Source organism: Chlorocebus sabaeus, chromosome 28 (genome assembly GCF_047675955.1).
Source record: "Chlorocebus sabaeus isolate Y175 chromosome 28, mChlSab1.0.hap1, whole genome shotgun sequence".
NCBI classification, from domain to species: Eukaryota; Metazoa; Chordata; class Mammalia; order Primates; family Cercopithecidae; genus Chlorocebus; species Chlorocebus sabaeus.
The window spans coordinates 996,978-1,016,518 of NC_132931.1; the positions used below are offsets into that span (position 1 = coordinate 996,978).

General features: G+C 44.0%; 1 protein-coding gene across 19 annotated transcripts in view; it reads right to left on the reverse strand.

The window, feature by feature from the left end:
• Positions 1 to 19,541, reverse strand: part of LOC103246573 (DNA-directed RNA polymerase III subunit RPC9-like) — a 42,478-nt gene that overhangs the window by 5,046 nt on the left and 17,891 nt on the right. For 3 of the 19 annotated variants that reach the window (XR_012091682.1, XR_012091681.1, XR_012091684.1), the window contains exon 3: positions 6,567 to 6,699. The exons of 4 other annotated variants lie outside the window; for them this stretch is intronic. Coding sequence is in view for 2 of the 15 variants with exons in the window: in XM_073012646.1 (XP_072868747.1) it covers positions 17,305 to 17,391; positions 17,966 to 18,060 (182 nt within the window). In the remaining 13 variants the exon portion in view is untranslated. Of the gene's footprint in view, positions 1 to 2,731; positions 4,243 to 6,566; positions 6,700 to 14,602; positions 14,680 to 15,337; positions 15,460 to 15,492; positions 16,896 to 17,304; positions 17,392 to 17,965; positions 18,061 to 19,541 lie in introns of those variants that run through there. 12 more of the 19 variants (XR_012091676.1, XR_012091675.1, XR_012091677.1 and 9 more) reach the window with 9 other exon arrangements.

The window sequence follows — 19,541 nt, forward strand, 5'->3', positions numbered from 1 at the left end:
AAAAAAAATACAAAAATTAGCCGAGCCTGGTGGCACACATCTGTGTTCCCAGCTACTTGGGAGGCTGAGGTGGGAGGACTGCTTGAGCCCCAGAGGTCGAAGCTGCAGTGAACTGTGTTTACACCACTGCATTGCAGCCTGGGTGACAGAGCGAGACCCTGTCATGAATGAATGAATGAATGAATGAATGAATAATGAAATTAAACTAAACCAGGCTGGTTTAGTTTCAAAAATAAATAAATAAAATAAAATAATAAATAAATAAATAAATAAATAAATAATTCAGACCTGGGGTTGGGCATGGTGGCTTATGCCTATAATCCCAGCAGGAGTTCAAGACCAGCCTGACCAACATGGTGAAACCTCATCCCTACTAAAAATACAAAATTCGATAGGTGTGGTGGCGCACGCCTGTAATCCCAGCTATTTGAGAGGCTGAGGCAGGAGAACTGCTTGAACCTGGGAGGCAGAGGCAGCACTGAGCCAAGATCATGCCACTGAACTCCAACCTGGGTGACAAGAGTGAAACACTGTCTCAAAGAAGAAAGAATTCAGAGTTGGTTACCTTTTCAAAGAGGATGAGCAAGCGAGCATATCCACGAGCCACTGCCCACTACTTGACTATAGTTTGCAGAAGTGGTATTCTGTAAGCACGATAAATTTAAGGGAGAAAACAGAACAGCACAGTCCACTGTGGGTGGCTATTCCCTGTGTGTCAACGGGAGTTCCAGGAGCTGTGACAAACGAGTGTGAGCTGGCTGGAGAGGGTATGAGGGGCTGGGTGGGGTTCAGCAATCCACATGAAAAAAAAAACCAAAAAAACAACCACAAGACAAAGCAATATATCTTTGTTGAGGAGGGCAAAAAAATGAGATGGATAAAAAAATGAGAAAAGGCCAGGCATGGTGGCTCACGCCTGTAATCCCAGGATTTTGGGAGGCCGAAGCGGGCAGATCACTTGAGGTGAGGAGTTCGAAACCAGCCTGGCCAACATGGTGAAACCCCGCCTCTACAAAAATACAAAATTAGCTGGGCACAGTGGTGGGTGCCTGTAATCCCAGCTACTTGGGAGGCTGAGGCAAAAGAATTGCTTGAGCCCAGGAGGTGGAGGTTGCAGTGAGCTGAGATCATGCCATTGCACTCCAGCCTGGGTGACAGAGTGAGACTCCATCTCAAAAAAAGCAAAACAAAAGGACAAAGTGAGTGATTAAACATGGCTCTAAGATCTCACCCATGCCCTGAGTAGGTATTATTTAGCGCATGCTGTGTCAGATATTGCAGAATACATGAGAAGCAACAATAAATAGGACTCCTTCTCTCTCCTGATCCCACAGTCCGATCAAAGATCAAGCCAAAGAAATAATGACAGTGCCTGGTGAGAAAGCTGGCAGAGCCAGGTTCGGGCTGCAACTGACTAAAACTAAAAAATTAAAACACATCAAATTATCTTGTTTGGTCATCTCTTAGAAATGGGTGAATTCCTTTTTGAGATTAAGACTTACTGTTTCCCAGATTTGACCTATTATCTTAGTAAACAAAACAGGGACTAAAAGAGGCAGGAGTTAATACACAGAAATACAAGGTACAATCCCTCTGCCCTGAAAGCACTTAACCCAGCTGGAGAAAGAAGGCAAATACATGCAAATTTGCACAACAAAAGATCTGAGTGACAGTTAGATATAGTGATCATCTGCCTCAAAGAAAGACACAGCTCATTGCTGAAAGCGGGGCTGAATCGTGTGGACGCTGAAAGACTACAGAACTTCGAGGAGATCAAACAACTGCAGTGACCACCCCCGTGCAGGTGACAACTTCTACATTTCTCTCTCAATTTGACTCTGGGGCTGCAGATCCATCTTTCCAATCAGCTCAGTAAGTATTTATTGCGTTAAAGACCTTCTGGAGTGAAAACATGAAGAAGCCACGACTCCTGCAGCCATATGTTGGGGGAAGCAGAACAAATACCCACTCTCCCTGAGCCTCAGTTTCCTCATCTGTGAAACAGGAACGACAACAGTACTTACTATCTTATGAGAGGATGAAGAGGGATAAAAATCTTCCCAGAGGCCGCCGCTACCATTTATTGCTTGTTTTCCATGTGGAAGTACATTGAATCCTCAGATTTCACTGACACTGAGATAGTAATTAACTTGTCCACAGTTGCAAAGCTAGTAAATGGCAGAAAAGCTCCTGTTCTTGGCCATCTGCTTCTAGTGTACATGTGATAATGGATGGAAAGTGTCATAATGCAATCTGTCCCACAATAATTTCTCCATAAATGGCAGTCATTGTTAGGGCAGCTCTAGTCAAGTTCTACTTCTTGTAATCCCCCAAACATTTACTCTAGACTCAAGAAGGGAGACTCCACAGAGATGATGCTTGCACTAGACCCTGATGGCTTTTCAACTCAAAAGGGGATGTGAGGGGTCGGGCGCGGTGGCTCATGCCTGTAATCCCAGCACTTTAGGAGGCCGAGGCGGGTGGATCATGCGGTCAGGAGATCGAGACCATCCTGGCTAACACAGTGAAACTCTGTCTCAACTAAAAATACAAAAAATTAGTTGGGCATGGTGGCGGGCGCTTGTAGTCCCAGCTACTTGGGAGGCTGAGGCAGGAGAATAGCATGAACCTGGGAGGTGGAGCTTGCAGTGAACCAAGATCTCGCCACTGCACTCCAGCCTGGGAGACAGCGAGACTCCGTCTCAAAAAAAAAAAAAAAAAAAAAAAAGGATGGGAGGGACAGGGACAGACAGCCAGGGCACGAACAACACAAGGACATGCCCATAGGAAAGAAACCTCCCAGAGTTTTAGGAAACAGCTAGAGACGGGTGGGACACGGGGTGAAAGAATCATCTGGGAAAAGATCAAAAAGGCTCTGACTTATCAAGATGCTGGGTGTGATTTGGTCAGTATAGGAGAGCAACCAAGGAAGAGGGGCATGCTCTGGCTGGTGCTGGCAGCGATTCTGGAAGATCCACAAAAAAGGGAGGTAAACAGTGAGAAACACACTGTAACACCCCTGGGTGAGCGAGAATGCGAGAGTGAGTTTATAAAGTTGGCCAGCAGCAACAGGCATGCCAGTAAGCGTCTAAACATGTGAAATTCTTCCTGTCACCCTCAGGTAAAGTTAACAGGACCTGCGTAGATTGTGTGCGGGGAGGAGGAGTGAAGGAACAGATAGAGTCAAGGTTAGGGTGTTTACAAAAAAATATATTATTTCAAATGAAATTTGAGTTTGTAGTACCTTTATAACTCTGAAGAGGTTTCTGTCAAAAAGTGTGTCTAGTTTGAGGTCTAATTTGGTCTAGAACTAAAGGAAAAAAACCAGCACTAGCTTTATTTGCAAGGAGTTACATGAAACCATGGAGTGGATATTATGCTCCAGAGACCAACTGTGGAGCGAGTGAACCAGGACAGAACACCATAAAGCGCCTCCATTTAAGGGGCCAGAAGCCAGACGCGGTGGCTCATATCTGTAATCCCAACACTTTGGGAGGCTAAAGTACGAGGATCACTTGAGGCTACGAGTTCAAAAACAGCCTGGGCAACAAACTGAGACTCTGTCTCTACAAAAAATAAAAACAAAACAATTAGTCAAGCATGGTGGCACACACTTGTAGTCCTCCCAGCCACTCGGGAGGCTGAGGCAGGATTGCTTGAGCCCAGGAGTCTGAGACTGCAGTGAGCTATGATCACACCACTGCACTCCAGCCTGGGCGACAGAGCGAGAAAAATAGGTTGACAGTGTCAATGTAGAAGTCACTGGATTTGCTAACCAAGAACTCATTGGTGGCCTGTGCACTTCAGTGGAATGACACCTGTGCTGTGGTGTCAGTGGAATGACAGTGGAAAGTTCAGCAGAATGACAACTGGTCTCGGGGGACTGAGGAATGACTGTGGAGCAAACAGCCTCTTGATAACACAGAAGTAAAAAAGTAACTGCTGCCTGAGGAGGGAGGGTCCAGAGGGAGACTGGAGAATGGCCACTGGCTGGGAAGACAAACACGTGGAGAGGCTGAAACTCCAGGAGAGAAAGGGAAAGACCCTCAGAAACTGCTGCCCAAACCTCCAGCAAGACCGAGACAGTTCCACCATGACCACGGTGAGGGGAAAGCAGCAGTCAGTCAGAAATGACTGGAAGGGAGATGAGGTTATTCACGGTAGTTTTCTCAGTTCCCATCTGAGAGGTCTCCACGTGAAGAGGGAGAAGAGGGATTGCAAGGACTAAAAGCTGCAGGGGATCTGTAATGAGACGACCAGAAGTAAGATCAGCAACGACATTCACAACCGCTCCCTGAAAAACCCCAACTTGAGGTCGAACCACTAAGCAAGTTCCCTGTCCTACATCCAAGATGCTGAGCACTGCTGTGGTCACAGCAGGCCCCCACACTGCACACTCCAGTCTAGGGTGGTGGGGGAGTTAAGGCTTGAGTCAGGCTACAAACATTCCCCACTGGCTTCAGAACCAAGCCTTTTTCTTTCTTTTTTGTCTTGCTCTGTCGCCCAGGCTGGAGTGCAGTGGTGTGATCTTGGCTCACTACAACCTCCGCCTCCCAGGTTCAAGGGATTCTCCTGCCTCAGCCTCCTGAGTAGCTGCGATTAGAGAAGCACACATCCACGCCCAGCTAATTTTTTTTTTTTTTTTTTCAGTAGAGACAGGGTTTCACCATGTTGGTCAGGATAGTCTTTATCTCCTGACCTCCTGATCTGCCAACATGGCCTCCCAAAGTGTTGGGATTATAGGCATGAGCCACCGCGCCCGGCCTAACCAAGCCTCTTTCATTGTGTCTACTTTCTCCCCTTGCTTCTCAACTCCCCACACCCTAGCTCTTGCCCAAGTGATCACCAAAACTGTTCTTGCTTCAAGGGCCTAGTGTCCTCCACACATAGTGGCTGCTCCTCAGTCCTACTCCATCCTGTTGGTGACATGTGACACTACTGATCACTCCCTCCTTGAAACTGCCTGCCCTCAGGGCTTCCATGACACCTTCTTTCTCAATTCTTTTCTGATCCTTCCAACTCTCCCTTCCTTCATCTCCTCGATTCTCTCTTCTCCCACAAGGCTCTGGCATGCTCATGGTGCTGACTTTCATCCTCTGATCCTCCTACTGATGTCTTCACCCAGGTCTCACAATCTCAGTACCACTACAGGTTGTAACCAAGAAGTCCGTGCTTTCTGGAGTCAGAGAGAGGAGAAGGACCAGAGAGTAGCAGACCAGAGGTGGGGATGGGCAGTGGGGTGGGAGAGGTGGGGGGAAGTTTGCATGGTTAATGGGTATGAAAAAATAGAAAGAATGAATAAGATCTAGTATTTGATAGCCCAACAGGGTGACTATGGTCAACAATAATTTAATTATACATGTTGTTTTATACATTTAAAAACAACTACAAGAGTATAAATGGATGTTTATCAGAAAAGGATAAATGCTTGAGGTGATGGCTACCCCATTTACCCTACTGTGATTATTGCACGTTGTATGCCTATTAAAATATCCCATATACCGGCCGGGTGCAGTGGCTCACACCTGTAATTCTAGCACTTTGGGAGGCCGAGGCGGGAGACTCACAAGGTCAGGAGTTCAAGACCAGCCTGACCAACACGGTGAAAACCCGTCTCTACTAAAAATACAAAAAATTAGGTGGGCGCGGTGGCCAGCACCTGTAATCCCAGCTATTCGGGAGGCTGAGGCAGGAGAATCGCTTGAACTTGGAAGGCAGAGGTTGCAGTGAGCCAAGATCGTGCTACTGCATCCAGCCTGGGTGACACAGTGAGAATCTATCTCAAAAAAAAAAGAATAAAAAAAAGACACTCCTCCCCTCCTCACCATTTCTACAGCCCACTCCAACCTCTTGGTTAGAGGACAATGCCTTTCATCTTCAGTGAGCTGCCACCTTTTCAATCTGTCTACACTCATACAAATAAAGTCTCTTTTAAAAGATAGAAACATGGTCATCTCATTATCCTGCTTGTAATCGTCCCACTGTCCTCACAGGTTGTGGTCTGAACTTGAATTTCCTTAGTTCAGCCCCCAGAACCCTCTGAAATCTGGTCATTGTCAGTCTCTACAGTTTTGTATGGCCCTGCTTTGCCCTCACATCCCAACTGACCCAAACTGCAAACACCTTACAGAAAAGCACGAGGCTACTTCCTGATCTCAGGCCTTACTTGGCACATGGTATTTGCTGACACTTCGGTGTCTCTCCACCATGTCCCTACCATAGCACTTCCGCTGTGTTCATCTTTGTGTCCCCAACAACTGAGACAAAGCTACCATGAGGTAAACGTAATCTGAAGCATATGTAAGAGAAAGAGCTAGGGAAGCCCCGACGTGCAGAAGTTCATGGGAGAGAAGGGGAAAATCTGGGGAGATATGGGGCAGGACTCCATGCTCTGAAAGCAGCCAGGGTACCAGGACTCCAGACACTAGGGAACCCGACAACTCATCCATCGACTCTGAGCTTTGCTGGTCCCGGAGGAACACATTCCAAATATAGTATCCACTCCCAAGAATAATCTGTGCCCAGAAGAGTCCCTTTTAGGGATGCAAAGTTATTTACTACCCTACCTAAGCTGGGTCTTGAAGGCAAGTCCTCTTGCTCCATTCCTGGCAGACCTAATCCCAACCCTAAGACAGAGTGTATACCTTAGGGAGGAGATGTCAGCATGAGAGCTGGGGCTACAAGCCAGGCTGCAGTTCTCTGAGAAACAGAAAAAAACTAAAATGATTAAAGAGTCAAATGCTTCAGAGGAAGTAACATGCTGTAGAAAAAAATGACACAGAGGCGGGTGCGGGGGCTCACGCCTGTAATCCCAGCACTTAGGGAGGCCAAGGCGGGTGGATTTCCTGAGGTCAGGAGTTCAGGACTAGCCTGGCCAACATGGTGAAACCTCGTCTCTACTAAAAAATACAAAAATTAGCCAGGTATGGTGGCAGGCGCCTGTAATCCCAGCTACTCAGGAGGCTGAGACAGGAAAATCGGTTGAACCTGGGAGGCAGAGGTTGCAGTGAGCCGATATCATGTCATTGCACTCCAGCCTGGGTGATAAGAGTGAAACTCCGTCTCAAAAAAAAAAAGAAAGAAAGAAAGAAAAAATGACACAGAACATCGTATCACAGTGACTTGCAGTTGAGTCCCAACACTAGTGTTTTGCTGAATAAGGTTATAAAGTCAATCAAAACATGATTCTTACCCTACCCGCAAGATCTCTGGTAGTGGACGTATTTAAGCAAGTTAATAGATCCCCAGCTTGCACTAATAGATCAGACTTATTAAGGGCCATTATCTTGAATCTCCTCTCCCTGAGAGAATGGCAGAGAAAAATTCTAAGGATATTCAAACACCAGGATTAAAGATGCTTCAGCAGTTCCTGTTGTAAGTGTAATGTCTTAAACTGCAACAGCTAGCACACGATGGTCCAGGTCTTCATGGCTTTGGTCAAGCAGCCCCCTGGGTCATGGAACACTGAGGATGTTTGAATTGCAAGAGCTGCAAGTTCCTAGAGGAGGAGCCAGGCCCAGCCGCAGTGAAGAAGCCCGCTGCTCCCTCTACTGGCTGTTGGACAACAACACTGCCTGTAGCGTTTGCTCTTGGCAGAGTCACAGAACTAAGCAATTAATGAAACGGTTGAGGTTAAAAGGTTTAGAAAGCCTTTTAAAAAGATTTTTAAAAATTCTCAATTTTAGGATCACTAGTGGAAAAAAGGGAGTTACAATTAATTGATTTTAATTAATTCATCCTTTAATATTAAAATCTGTTTTAAATTTATATAGATTATGGACAATCATGAATCAGCTTGCAAGACAATGCTTATTTGTAGGTTTTTATTGAACAGTATGTGTCCATATTTATAGTGGAAAAGATGTTGGGCTTAGGAAGCAATACATCAGCCCACACAAAGTGCTGAAAAGAGGCCTTACAAATCAACTGTTAGCACTGCTGCTACAGGAGAAGATTGAGAAAGCCCACAAAAGCCTTTCTATCCCCACAGATTACAATGAAAAATTTCCAGACAGCTGGGTGCGGTGACTCAAGCCTGTAATCCCAGTACTTTGGGAGGCTGAGGCGGAGGATCATTTGAGGTCATGAGTTTGAGATCAGCCTGGTCAACATGGCAAAACCCCATCTCTACTAAAACTACAAAAATTAGCTGGGTGTGGTGGCATGTGCCTGTAATCCCAGCTACTCAGGAGGCTCAGGTGGGAGAACTGCTTGAACTCGGGAGGCACAGGTTGCAGTGAGCCAGGACTGTGCCACTGCACTCCAGTCTAGGCAACGGAGCGAGACCCCGTCTCAAAAAAAAAAATCTCCAGACAAAATATACAAAAATACACCTGAGGACTCTGAAAAGCAAACAAAAGCAGGTGGTCTGGGAGGGAAACAAAACCTGAGAACCATCTGGAGTGGAGGATGGATGTGAGTTTCTTGGGGCTTTTTCCCTCTTTTGTCTCAGGGCCTCAATCCTGGTGCAGCTGTGGTGGCCCCACAGGCAGCTCCAACTCCAGGAGAAATCCAATCTTTCCGGCCGGAGACCTAGGAGGAGCTCACAACTCAAGGGCAGCCCCCTAGGCGGGGACCAGCAGCAGGAAGGGAGCCCTTGCTGTCCACAGTGCCCAAGAGTCCTTTTGCCTTTTCTACTTTCCCTGCTCTGCTCCAAGGACAGCTCTAGTAACAACTACACACAGGCAGGCAGGTAAACTTTTGAGAGAAACTTGGAACCTGTGGATAGAGAACCAAAAAAGGGGTCTCATGTGGGCCAGAGAATAGGAGTAAGGGAGTCCCAGAGAGGAGAGCTAGAGAAGGGGACTCCAAATCTGAATTTCAATCAACACAAATCCTAGGTTCATCTGAGATATTTACGTGCAGAACAGCACCAAAACAGCAAGCGTGGAACAGACCCAGCACAGCAAAGACCCCGGGTGAGAAAGGAGCGAGTTACACCACCAGTCCAGCCCCACATGCAAAGACCCAGAGTGGGTTTCAAAACAAAATGACACAGAAATCCTTGCCCCAGAAGGCAAGACCGACTTGAAGTCTGAAGCTAATTGGGTTAACAGCCTCCTAAAACACAAACCAGAGGCTTTTAATAGGACCCAGAGTCCAAACAATATAATACTCAAATGCCCAGGATACAAACTACAATTACCCAGACCAGGAAAATACGACTCATTCTACAAGGAAAAGATAATCAACAGGTGCCAAGCCCATGATACCCCAGATGTTAAAGTTATCAAGAATTTAGCTACTATAACAACTGGGGGTAAAAGTAGACATTCCTGAAATGAATGGAATAATACAAGTTCTCAGGAAAGAACAGAAGGTGTAAAAAATAACCAAACGGAAACTTTAGAACTGAAAAATACCTGAAATGAAAAATTCACTGGTAGGCTTGATAATGGAAGATGCCAGAACAATCTGTGCGTATACAGACAGATCAACAGAAATTATCCCATTAGACTTTGAAGCTGCAGTGAGCCTGATAGCGCCACCACACTTCAGCTTGGGCAACAGAGTGAAACTCTGTCTCTGTTAAGAGACAAGAGGCCGGGAGCGGTGGTTCACACCTGTAATCCCAACACTTTGGGTGGCTGAGGCAGGCGGATCATGAGGTCAGCAGATCGAGACCATCCTGGCTAACACAGTGAAACCCCGTCTCTACTGAAAAAAAAAAAAAAAAAATAGCTGGGCCTGGTGGTGGGCACCTAGAGTCCCAGGTACTTGGGAGGCTGAGGTAGAAGAATGGCGTGAACTCAGGAGGCAGAGCTTACAATGAGCCGAGATCATGCCGTGGCACTCCAGCCTGGGTGACAGAGCAAGACTCTGTCTCCAAAAAAAAAATAAAAAATAAAAAAGAGAGAGAGAGAGAGACAGGAAAAAAAAAGAGAGAAATCAATTATTCCACTTGAACTACAAATTGTTTTAGAAAGAAACAGAGCCTCAGAGACCTGTACAGCAGCATCAGAGGTCTACAAGTTGTGTTTCTGTAGTTCAAGAAAAGGAGGATAAAGAGATTGAGATTGGGAGAGAAAAAATATTTCAAGAATAGTTGAAAACTTCATAAATTTAGTAAGACACATAAATTTACATAATCAAGGAGCTCAGTAAAGATAAACTGTAGCAAAAAAGCTGAAATATATCATTATCAAATTATTGAGGACCAAAGACTTGAATAATCTTTTTAAAAATTTAATTTTATTAAAAAATTTTTTTTTAGGCTAATGAAGTGAAGCAGTGGGAGTAGAGATGGGATTTAAAAAATCTTAAAAGCAGCCACAGGAAAAGGACACATTAGGGTTAGGGTGATAGCAGATTTTTAAAAAGTTTTTTAAAAATTAATTATTTTTTAAAAAAGAGATGGGGTCTCACTGCTGCCCAGGCTGGTCTCAAACTCCTGGCCTCAAGTGATCCTCCTGCCTTGGCCTCCCAAAGTGCTGGGATGACAGGCTTGATCCACTGCACCTAGCCTGATCATAGATTTCTAATCAGAAACTGTGACAGCCAGAAGTCACTGAAATGACATCTTTAAAGTTCTGAAGCAAAAGTCCAATCAACCCAGTGAAATTATCCTTCAGGAATGAAAGAAAATAATAACATTCTCAGCTAAATGAAGTAAGAGAATTTGTAGCCAGCAGACCTATTCTCAGAAAAGTGCCAAAGGAAATTCTTCCGGGTGAAGTAAATGACAAAAAGGACACAGGGAACTTCAGGAATAGAGAGCAAAAAAATCCGATGACATTGGGTAGACATAAAAGACTATTTCTGTTCTCTTAAGTTCTTTAAAATATGTAATAATACAGAAAGTAAATGTTAAAATACTACTAATAGGCCAGGCGCGGTGGCTCACACCTGTAATCCCAGCACTTTGGGAGGCCGAGGCGGGCGGATCACGAGGTCAGGAGATCGAGACCATCCTGGCTAACATGGTAAAACCCCATCTCTGCTAAAAATACAAAAAATTAGCCTGGCGTGGTGGCAGGCGCCTGTAGTTCCAGCTACTCGGGAGGCTGAGGCAAGAGAACAGCATGAACCCAAGAGGCAGAGCTTGCAGTGAGCAGAGATCGTGCCACTGCACTGCAGCCTGGGTGACAGAGCCAGACTCCGTCTCAAAAAAAACAAAAACAAACAAACAAAAAACACTAATAATATGTAGATTATATGTTTCAATGTATGTAGATTACATGTTATAAATACAACAACCATAACACAAAAAGAAGGTAAAGAGACCTGTATTCACTTACTAACTGGTCAAATACTAACTCTGGACTATAAATGGTCAGGCATGCATATTATTATCCTTACATTAACTACTAAAAATGAAAAGATACAGCCAAGAGACTACAAATCTTTATAGATTTATAGATACAGAAAAAGCAAGTGACGACATTCAATATCCAATCTTAGCAATTTGAACTTCGTAAACCTGTTAAAGGACATCCATGGAAAATGTAAACTAGCATCATACTTAATGGTGAAGAACTGACTGTTTCCCTTGAGATCAGGGACAAGACAAGGATGTCTGCTCTCACCACTCCTACTCAACATCGTCCTGTAGACCTCAGCTGGGTCAATGAAATAAGAAAAAGAAACAGCATACAGATGAGAAAGAAATAAAAGTCTGCAAATACCATGACTGTCAGCATAGATAATCCTAAAGAATAAACTAAAAGTTCCTGGAACTAATAAGTGGATTTAGGAAGGCTGGAGGGCATAAGATCAATATAAAGTCATCTGTATTTCTGTATCAGCAATCCAACTGGAAATGAGCACCATTTACAATAGCACCCAAAATTATAAAATAGGTATACATCTAAAAAAAAATTGTGCAGAGCAGGGCACGGGGGCTCACACCTGTAATCCCAGCACTTTGGGAGACCGAGGTGGGCTGATCACGAGATCAGGAGATGGAGACCATCCTGGCTAATACAGTGAAACCCCATCTCTACTAAAAGATAAAAAAATTAGCCGGGCGTGGTGGCAGACGCCTGTAGTCCCAGCTACTCCGGGAGGCTGAGGCAGGAGAATGGCGTGAACCCGGGAGGTGGAGCTTGCAGTGAACCGAGATCGCACCACTGCACTCCAGTCTGGGTGATAAAGCAAGACTCCGTCTCAAAAAAAAAAAAAAATTTGTGCAGAACCGGCCGGGCGTGGTGGCTCACGCCTGTAATCCCAGCACTTCGGGAGGCCAAGGCAAGCGGATCACAAGGTCATTAGATCGAGACCACAGTGAAACACTGTCTCTACTAAAAATACAAAAAATTAGCCAGGCGCAGTGGCAGTTGCCTGTTGTCCCAGCTAATTGGGAGGCTGAGGCAGAATGGCGTGAACCCCGGAGGCGGAGGTTGCAGTGAGCAGAGATCGCGCCACTGCACTCCAGCCTGGGTGACAGAGCAAGACTCCGTATCAAAAACAAAAACAAACAAACAAAAATCTCAATGTCATTTTTCTCATAAATAGGAAAATCCGTTCTAAAATTCATATGAAATCCGAGGAGACCCCAAATAGCTAAAACAATTTTGAAAAAGAATAAAGTCTGAGTAGTCAAACTTCCCGATTTCAAAACTTCTTGTAAAGTTATAGCAATCAAAATAATGTAGTATTAGCAAAGAAACAGATATACAGACCAATAGAGTAGGGAACCCAGAAAGAAAACACTTGCATATATGGTCAAATGATTTTGACAAGGAGACCAAGACCCATTCAAGAAAGAAGAAATCATCTTTTCAGCAAATGGTACCAGAAAAACTGGATATCCACAGGTAAAGGAAGAAGGAGGATCCTTACCTTATACTACATACAAAAATGAACTGAAAATGGATCAATATTTGCAGTGACAAATATGCTAATGACCTTAACTTGAGCATTAAACGTTATATACATATTAAAACACGACTTTATACACCAGAAATATGCACAAATTATTATATCAATTAATATTTTTTTTGAGACAGATCTCGCTCTGTTGCCCAGACTGCAGTGCAGTGGCAAGATCTCAGCTCACTGCAACCTCTGCCTCCCAGGTTCAAGCGATTCTCCTGCCTCAGCCTCCCAAGTAGCTGGGATTACAGGCATGTGCCACCACGCCCGGCTAATTTTATATTTTTCGTAGAGATGGGGCTTCTCCATGTTGGCCAGGATGGTCTTAAACTCCCTACCTCAGGTAATCCGCCCACCTCCACCTCCCAAAGTGCTGGGATTACAGGCATGAGCCACTGTGCTGACCTAAAATTTTTTAATTAAAAAAATTTTTTTTTAATTTTACACAAAGGATCAAAGACTTAAATATAAGACTAAAACTATAAAGCTCTTAGAAGAAAGCATAAGGAAAAAGCTTCATGACACTGAAATGTTTTTTTTTTGAGACAGTCTCATTCAGTTGCCTAGGCTGGAGTGCAGTGTCACAATCTTGGTTCACTGCAACCTCCGCCTCCCGGGTTCAAGCAATTCTCCTGCCTCAGTCTCCCGAGTAGCTGGAACTACAGGCATGTGCTACCACACCTGGTTAATTTTTGTTTTTTTTTTTTTTGTTTTTTTTTTTTGAGATGGAGTCCTGCTCTGTCTCCCAGGCTGTAGTGCAGTGGTGCGATCTCAGCTCACTGCGAGCTCCGCCTCCCGGGTTCACACCATTCTCCTGCCTCAGCGTCCCAAGCAGTTGGGACGCCAGAGGCCCGCCACCACGCCCGGCTTTATTTTTTATTTTATTTTATTTTATTTTATTTTATTTTATTTTATTTATTTTATTTTATTTTACTTTATTTTATTTTATTTTATTTTTTTGAGACGGAGTCTCGCTCTGTCGCCCAGGCTGGAGTGCAGTGGCCGGATCTCAGCTCACTGCAAGCTCCGCCTCCCGGGTTCACGCCATTCTCCTCCCTCAGCCTCCTGAGTAGCTGGGACTACAGGTGCCCAGCACCTCGCCCGGCTAGTTTTTTTGTATTTTTTAGTAGAGATGGGGTTTTACCGTGTTAGCCAGGATGGTCTCGATCTCCTGACCTCGTGATCCACCCGTCTCGGCCTCCCAAAGTGCTGGGACCACAGGTGTGAGCCACCATGCCCGGTCTAATTTTCCTATTTTTAGTAGAAACGGGGTTCCTCCATGTTGGCCATGCTGGTCTGGACCTCAGGTGATCCGCGCCTCAGCCTCCCAAAGTGCTGGGATTATGGGCGTGAGCCACTGTGCCAGGGCATGACATTGAATTTGATAATGATTTCTTGGATCTCTGATACCAAATGCACAGGTAACAAAAGAAAAGAGACAAACTGGACTTCATTTAAAAACTTTGTACATCACAGGACTCACCAACAGAGTAAAAAGACAAGCCACAGAATGGGAGAAAATATTTGCAAATCATATATCTAGCAAAGGATTAATATCTAGAATATATATAAAATTCCTAAAACTGAACAAAAAAACCTCATTCGAATACGGGAAAAGGATGAGGTGTGGTGGCTCACACCTGTAATCCCTTTGGAAAGCTGAGGCAGGCAACCCAGGAGTTTGAGGCCACCCAGGTAACACAAAGAAACCCTGACTCTACAAAAAATACAAAAATTAAGTGGGCATGGTGGTGGCATGCCTGTAATCCCAGCTACTTGGGAGGCTCACCTGCATCTGGGAAGGTCGAGGCTGCAGTGAGCCAAGATAGCACTACTGCACTTCAACCTAGGCATCAGACTGGGACCCTGTCTCACCAAAAAAAAAAAAAAAAAAAAAAAAAAAAAAAAGAGAGAGAGAAAATGACTGGAATAGATATTCTTCAAAGAAGACATACAAATAGCTAATAAGCACATAAAACCATGCTTGGCATCACTTATCATTACAGAAATGCAAAATAAAACCAGAATGAGAGACTGCTTCACACTTCATAGATGCTAGAGGGAGGGAGGGAAGAAGGAAGGAAATAAATTGGCAGGGATGTGGAGAAGTTGCAACTGTGGTGCACTGCTGATGGGAATGTAAAATGCTGTAGCCAATAGAAAAAAATAGCATGGTGGTTCCTCAAAAAAGTTAAAAACAAAACTACCATATGATGTATCAATTTCACTTCTGGGTACCCAAAGAACTGAAAGCAGGGTCTCAGAGAGATATTTGAACCCCCCATGCTCATAACAGCATTATTCGCAATAGCCAAAAGATGGAAGCAAGTGTATGTCAATGGATGTTAGAAAAACAAACTGTGGGCCAGGCGCAGTGGCTCACACCTGTAATCCCAGCACTTTGGGAGGCCAAGGTGGATGGATGAATTGAGGTCGGGAGTTCCAAAACCAGCCTGACTATCATGGTGAAACCCCATCTCTACTAAAAAACACAAAAAAATCAGCCGGGCTTGGTGGTGGTTACCTGTAATCCTAGCTACTCAGGAGGCTGAGGCAGGAGGATCACTTGAACCTGGGATGGAGAGACTGCAGTGAGTTGAGATGGCGCCACTGCACTCCAGCCTGGGCAGCAGAGTGAGACTCCATCTCAAAAAAAAAGAAAGAAAGAAAAACAAAATGTGATTTACATATAAAATGGAATATTATTCACTTTTATAAAGAAAAAAAATTTCTCATACATCTTTTTTTTCTTTTTTGTTTTGTTTGTTTTGAGACGAAGTCTTGCTCTTGTACCCCAGGCGGGAGTGCAATGGCACCATCTTGGCTCACTGCAACCTCCACTTCCCAGGTTCAAGCGATTCTCCTGCCTCAGCCTCCTGAGTAGCTGGGATTACAGGTGCCTGCCACCACAGCCAGCTAATATTTTTTGTATTTTTAGTATAGACCGGGTTTCACTATGTTGGACAGGCTAGTCTCGAACTCCTGACCTCAGGTGATCCATCCACCTCAGCTTCCCAAAGTGCTGGGATTACAGGCGTGAGTCACCGTGCCTGGCCCTTTTTTTTTTGAGACGGAGTTTTGCTCTTGTTGCCCAGGCTGGAGTGCAATGGCACGATCCCAGCTCACTGCAACCTCTGCCTCTTGGGTTCAAGCAATTCTCCTGCCCCAGCCTCCCGAGTAGCTGGGATTACAAGCATGCACCGCCACACCTGGCTAATTTTGCAGGCTGGTCTCGAACTCCTGACCTCAGGTGATCCACCCACCTCGGCCTCTCAAAGTGCTGGGATTACAGGTGTGACCCACTGCGCCCGGGCAAAGACATTATGCTAAGTGATAAATACTGTATGATTCCATTTACATGCAATACTTAGAGTAGTCAAATTCATGAAGACAGAAAATAAATTGGTGGTTGCCAGGGGCTAGGAGGAAGGGAGAACGGGGAATTTATTGATTACTGGGCACCGAGTTTCAGTTTTGCAAGATAAAATGTCCTGTGGATAGATGGCAGTGATTGTACAATGTGAATGTACTTAATGCCACTGAATTGCACACTTCAATTGTTAAAATGATTTTAAAAATTAAACATTCAGGTATGATTTTAAAAAAACACTGTATAGTTCCACTTGTATGAGGGAGTCAAACTCATAGAAACAAAAAGCAGAATGGTGGCTGCCAGGGACAGGAGGAGGAGCAAGTGCGGAATTGTTTAAGGGATACAGAATTTCAGTTTTGCAAACTGAAAAGGTCTGCATATTGGTTGCAACAATTGAACGGTACACTTAGAAATGGTTAAAATGGTAATTTTTTTGAGACAGAGTCTTGCTCTATCACCCAGGCTGGAGTGCAGTAGCGCGATCTTGGCTCACTGCAACCTCCCAGGTTTGAGCGATTCTCCTCCCTCAGTCTCCCAAGTAGCTGGGATTAGAGGTACCCGCCACCACGCTTGGCTAATTTTTTATTTTCAGTAGAGAAGAGGTTTCATCATGTTGGTCAGGCTGGTCTTGAACTCCTGGCCTCAAGTGATCCGCCCGCCTCAGTCTCCCAAAGCACTGGGATTATAGCTGTGAGCCACCGCACCTGGGCTAAAATGGTAAATTTTGTTAAGTATATTTATTTATATATTTTTTGAGATGGAGTTTCACTGTTGTTGCCCAGGCTGGAGTGCAATAGCGCGATCTCAGCTCACTGCAACCTCTGCCTTTCAGGTTTAAGCGATTCTCCTCCCAGTTTCCCAAGTAGCTGGGATTACAGGCATGTGCCACCACACCCAGCTAATTTTGTATTTCTAGTAGAGACAGGGTTTCTCCATGTTAGTCAGGCTGGTCTTGAACTCCCAACCTCAGATGACCCAGTTGCTTCAGGCTCCCAAAGTGCTGGGATTACAGGCATGAGCCACCGCACCCAGCCATGTTATGTGTATTTTACGACAGTTTTTAAAAAGTGTTATACATGAATACAGAAGATACACATGGAAGATTTGCACACACGCACATGGAATTTGTTTTGTCTTCAGAGTTCTCTTGGAGAAGGAGTGGGAGAAATGCATTTAGTTCACTGATGGTACCACCCGTGTGCCTGCTGTAACACCAAATGGTAAAAGAAAATTACTGATTATCCTAAGTGAAATGACAAAAGCTTTTGAAATTTATCAGTTCTAGAACTGAATCTAAAAAACTTGGGCTAGTTTTCTTCTCCTGTAAACTACTGATACATGACATTTTCCATTTTAATAGGTTGAACTCATTCCAAACCAAGAAAAGGAACTGGACACTACAAGAACTCACAGAATACGATCAAGCCACTTTTGCCTCAAGCAAACACAAACATAGAAGGACTTCATTGATCAACTTTATAAAAAATACTTTAACTTGTAAACTCTACTTTTCATCCAATTTGGTCTGAATTCTGGGAATGGGGGTGATGCAATAGGTCATACAAACTGGGACTCCAAGAAAAGATTTTTAAAACCCCATTAAGTTTTGTTCCTTACTCTGGAAGGGTCCCTATGTCTAACTTTCGGTTGTTTCATCTACAATACTATCATCCTCCTTTAAATCCAAACCCAGCTGAATATCAATACATGGTTGCTACGAATGTAGCAACTATCATTTCACCATGTGTCACTCTCTTCCTACTTAAGAGATTTATTTACTTGGTCAACTTGTGGCTTTTCATTGCTGTGAGAAATTCTCTGACAGTCTCAGGACTCTGGTGTCTGCATGGTGATTTTGATATGTATTTTAACGTCTAGGAAAAAAAAAAAGAAAAAAGCCAAGCATAAGACAAAGAACCCTGAATGAGAAAAAGGAAACGCAATGGCTACTAAAATTCTAAAATTTTGTTTTAAAAATCCTGTACAGGCCGGGCGCGGTGGCTCACACCTGTAATTCCAGCACTTTGGGAGGCCAAGGTGGCCGGATTACCTGAGGTCAGGGGTTCAAGACCAGCCTGGCCAACATGGTGAAACGCCATCTCTACTAAAAATACAAAGAAAAAGTTGGATATGGTGGAAAAAAAGGTGGGTGTGACGGTGCACGCCTGTAATACCGGACACTACAGAGGCCGAGGCAGGAGAATCACTTGAACCTAGGAGGAAGAGGTTGCAATGAGCCGAGATTGCACCATAGCACTCCAGCCTGGGTGACAGAATGAGACTCTGTCTCAAAAAAAAAAAAAAAAAGAAAAAAAATCCTGTATAAAACAAACAAAGAGGCATTCAGGAGAACCAATCTTCATGCAATACGAATTCCTGAAAGAGAAAATCAGTAGCTAGAACAGGAAGAATAAGTAATGAAATTTTAGAAGAAAACTCTTCTGATCTTAAAAAAAAAAAAAAAAACTCAATCTGACAATTATGTTATATTTTGGACAATTTTTTTAAAGAGGGGGATCCCAAAGAATAAAATAAATTGCCATGAGTCTACATGGATATATACTAATGAATAAATAAATGGGTAAGAAGAGACAACTTTTTCTCATGGAAGAATTCTAACTCGTATGAGCTGGGTGCAGTGGTGCACACCTGTAATCCCAGCACTATGGGAGGCCAAGGCAGGAAGATCACTTGAGCCCAGGAGTTTTAGACCAGACTGAATTAACACAACAAAATTTTGTCTCTTAAAAACATATATATATATATATATATATATATATATATATATATATATAATTCTAACTAATAAGCATAGAGGAATGAGAACAATTTTAAAATCACTCTCAGGCAACTGTACCATAGTCATAATTACTGCAGAAAGATCCACCAATGAATGCTAAAATTGATGATTAAAAGCTTAAGGAAGGGTAGGCTGTTTTCCTAGCCTCAAAGCATCTCCCACAAAATATTTCTTAATTACTGTGGTGGTTTTAACACACATAACACAAATTCTTTGATATCCCTCCCTTTAAGAGGTGAAGCTTAATCTCCCCCTTCCCCTTGAATATGGGCTGAACTTGGTGAATCCTTTCTAACAAAATATTGAAATGAAGAAACAGTAGTTTTACAGTGGACAATCCAGGCAGATGCTATCTTAACCGAATGACCAAAGTTAACAGTATCAGCCATAAGAAACATTGACATCAGCCAGGCACGGCGGCTCACACCTGTAATCCCAGCACTTTGGGAGGCCGAGGCAGGCAGATCACAAGGTCAGGAGACCAAGACCATCCTGGCTAACACGGTGAAACCCCGTTTCTACTACAAAAAAATACAAAAACTTAGACAGGCAGGG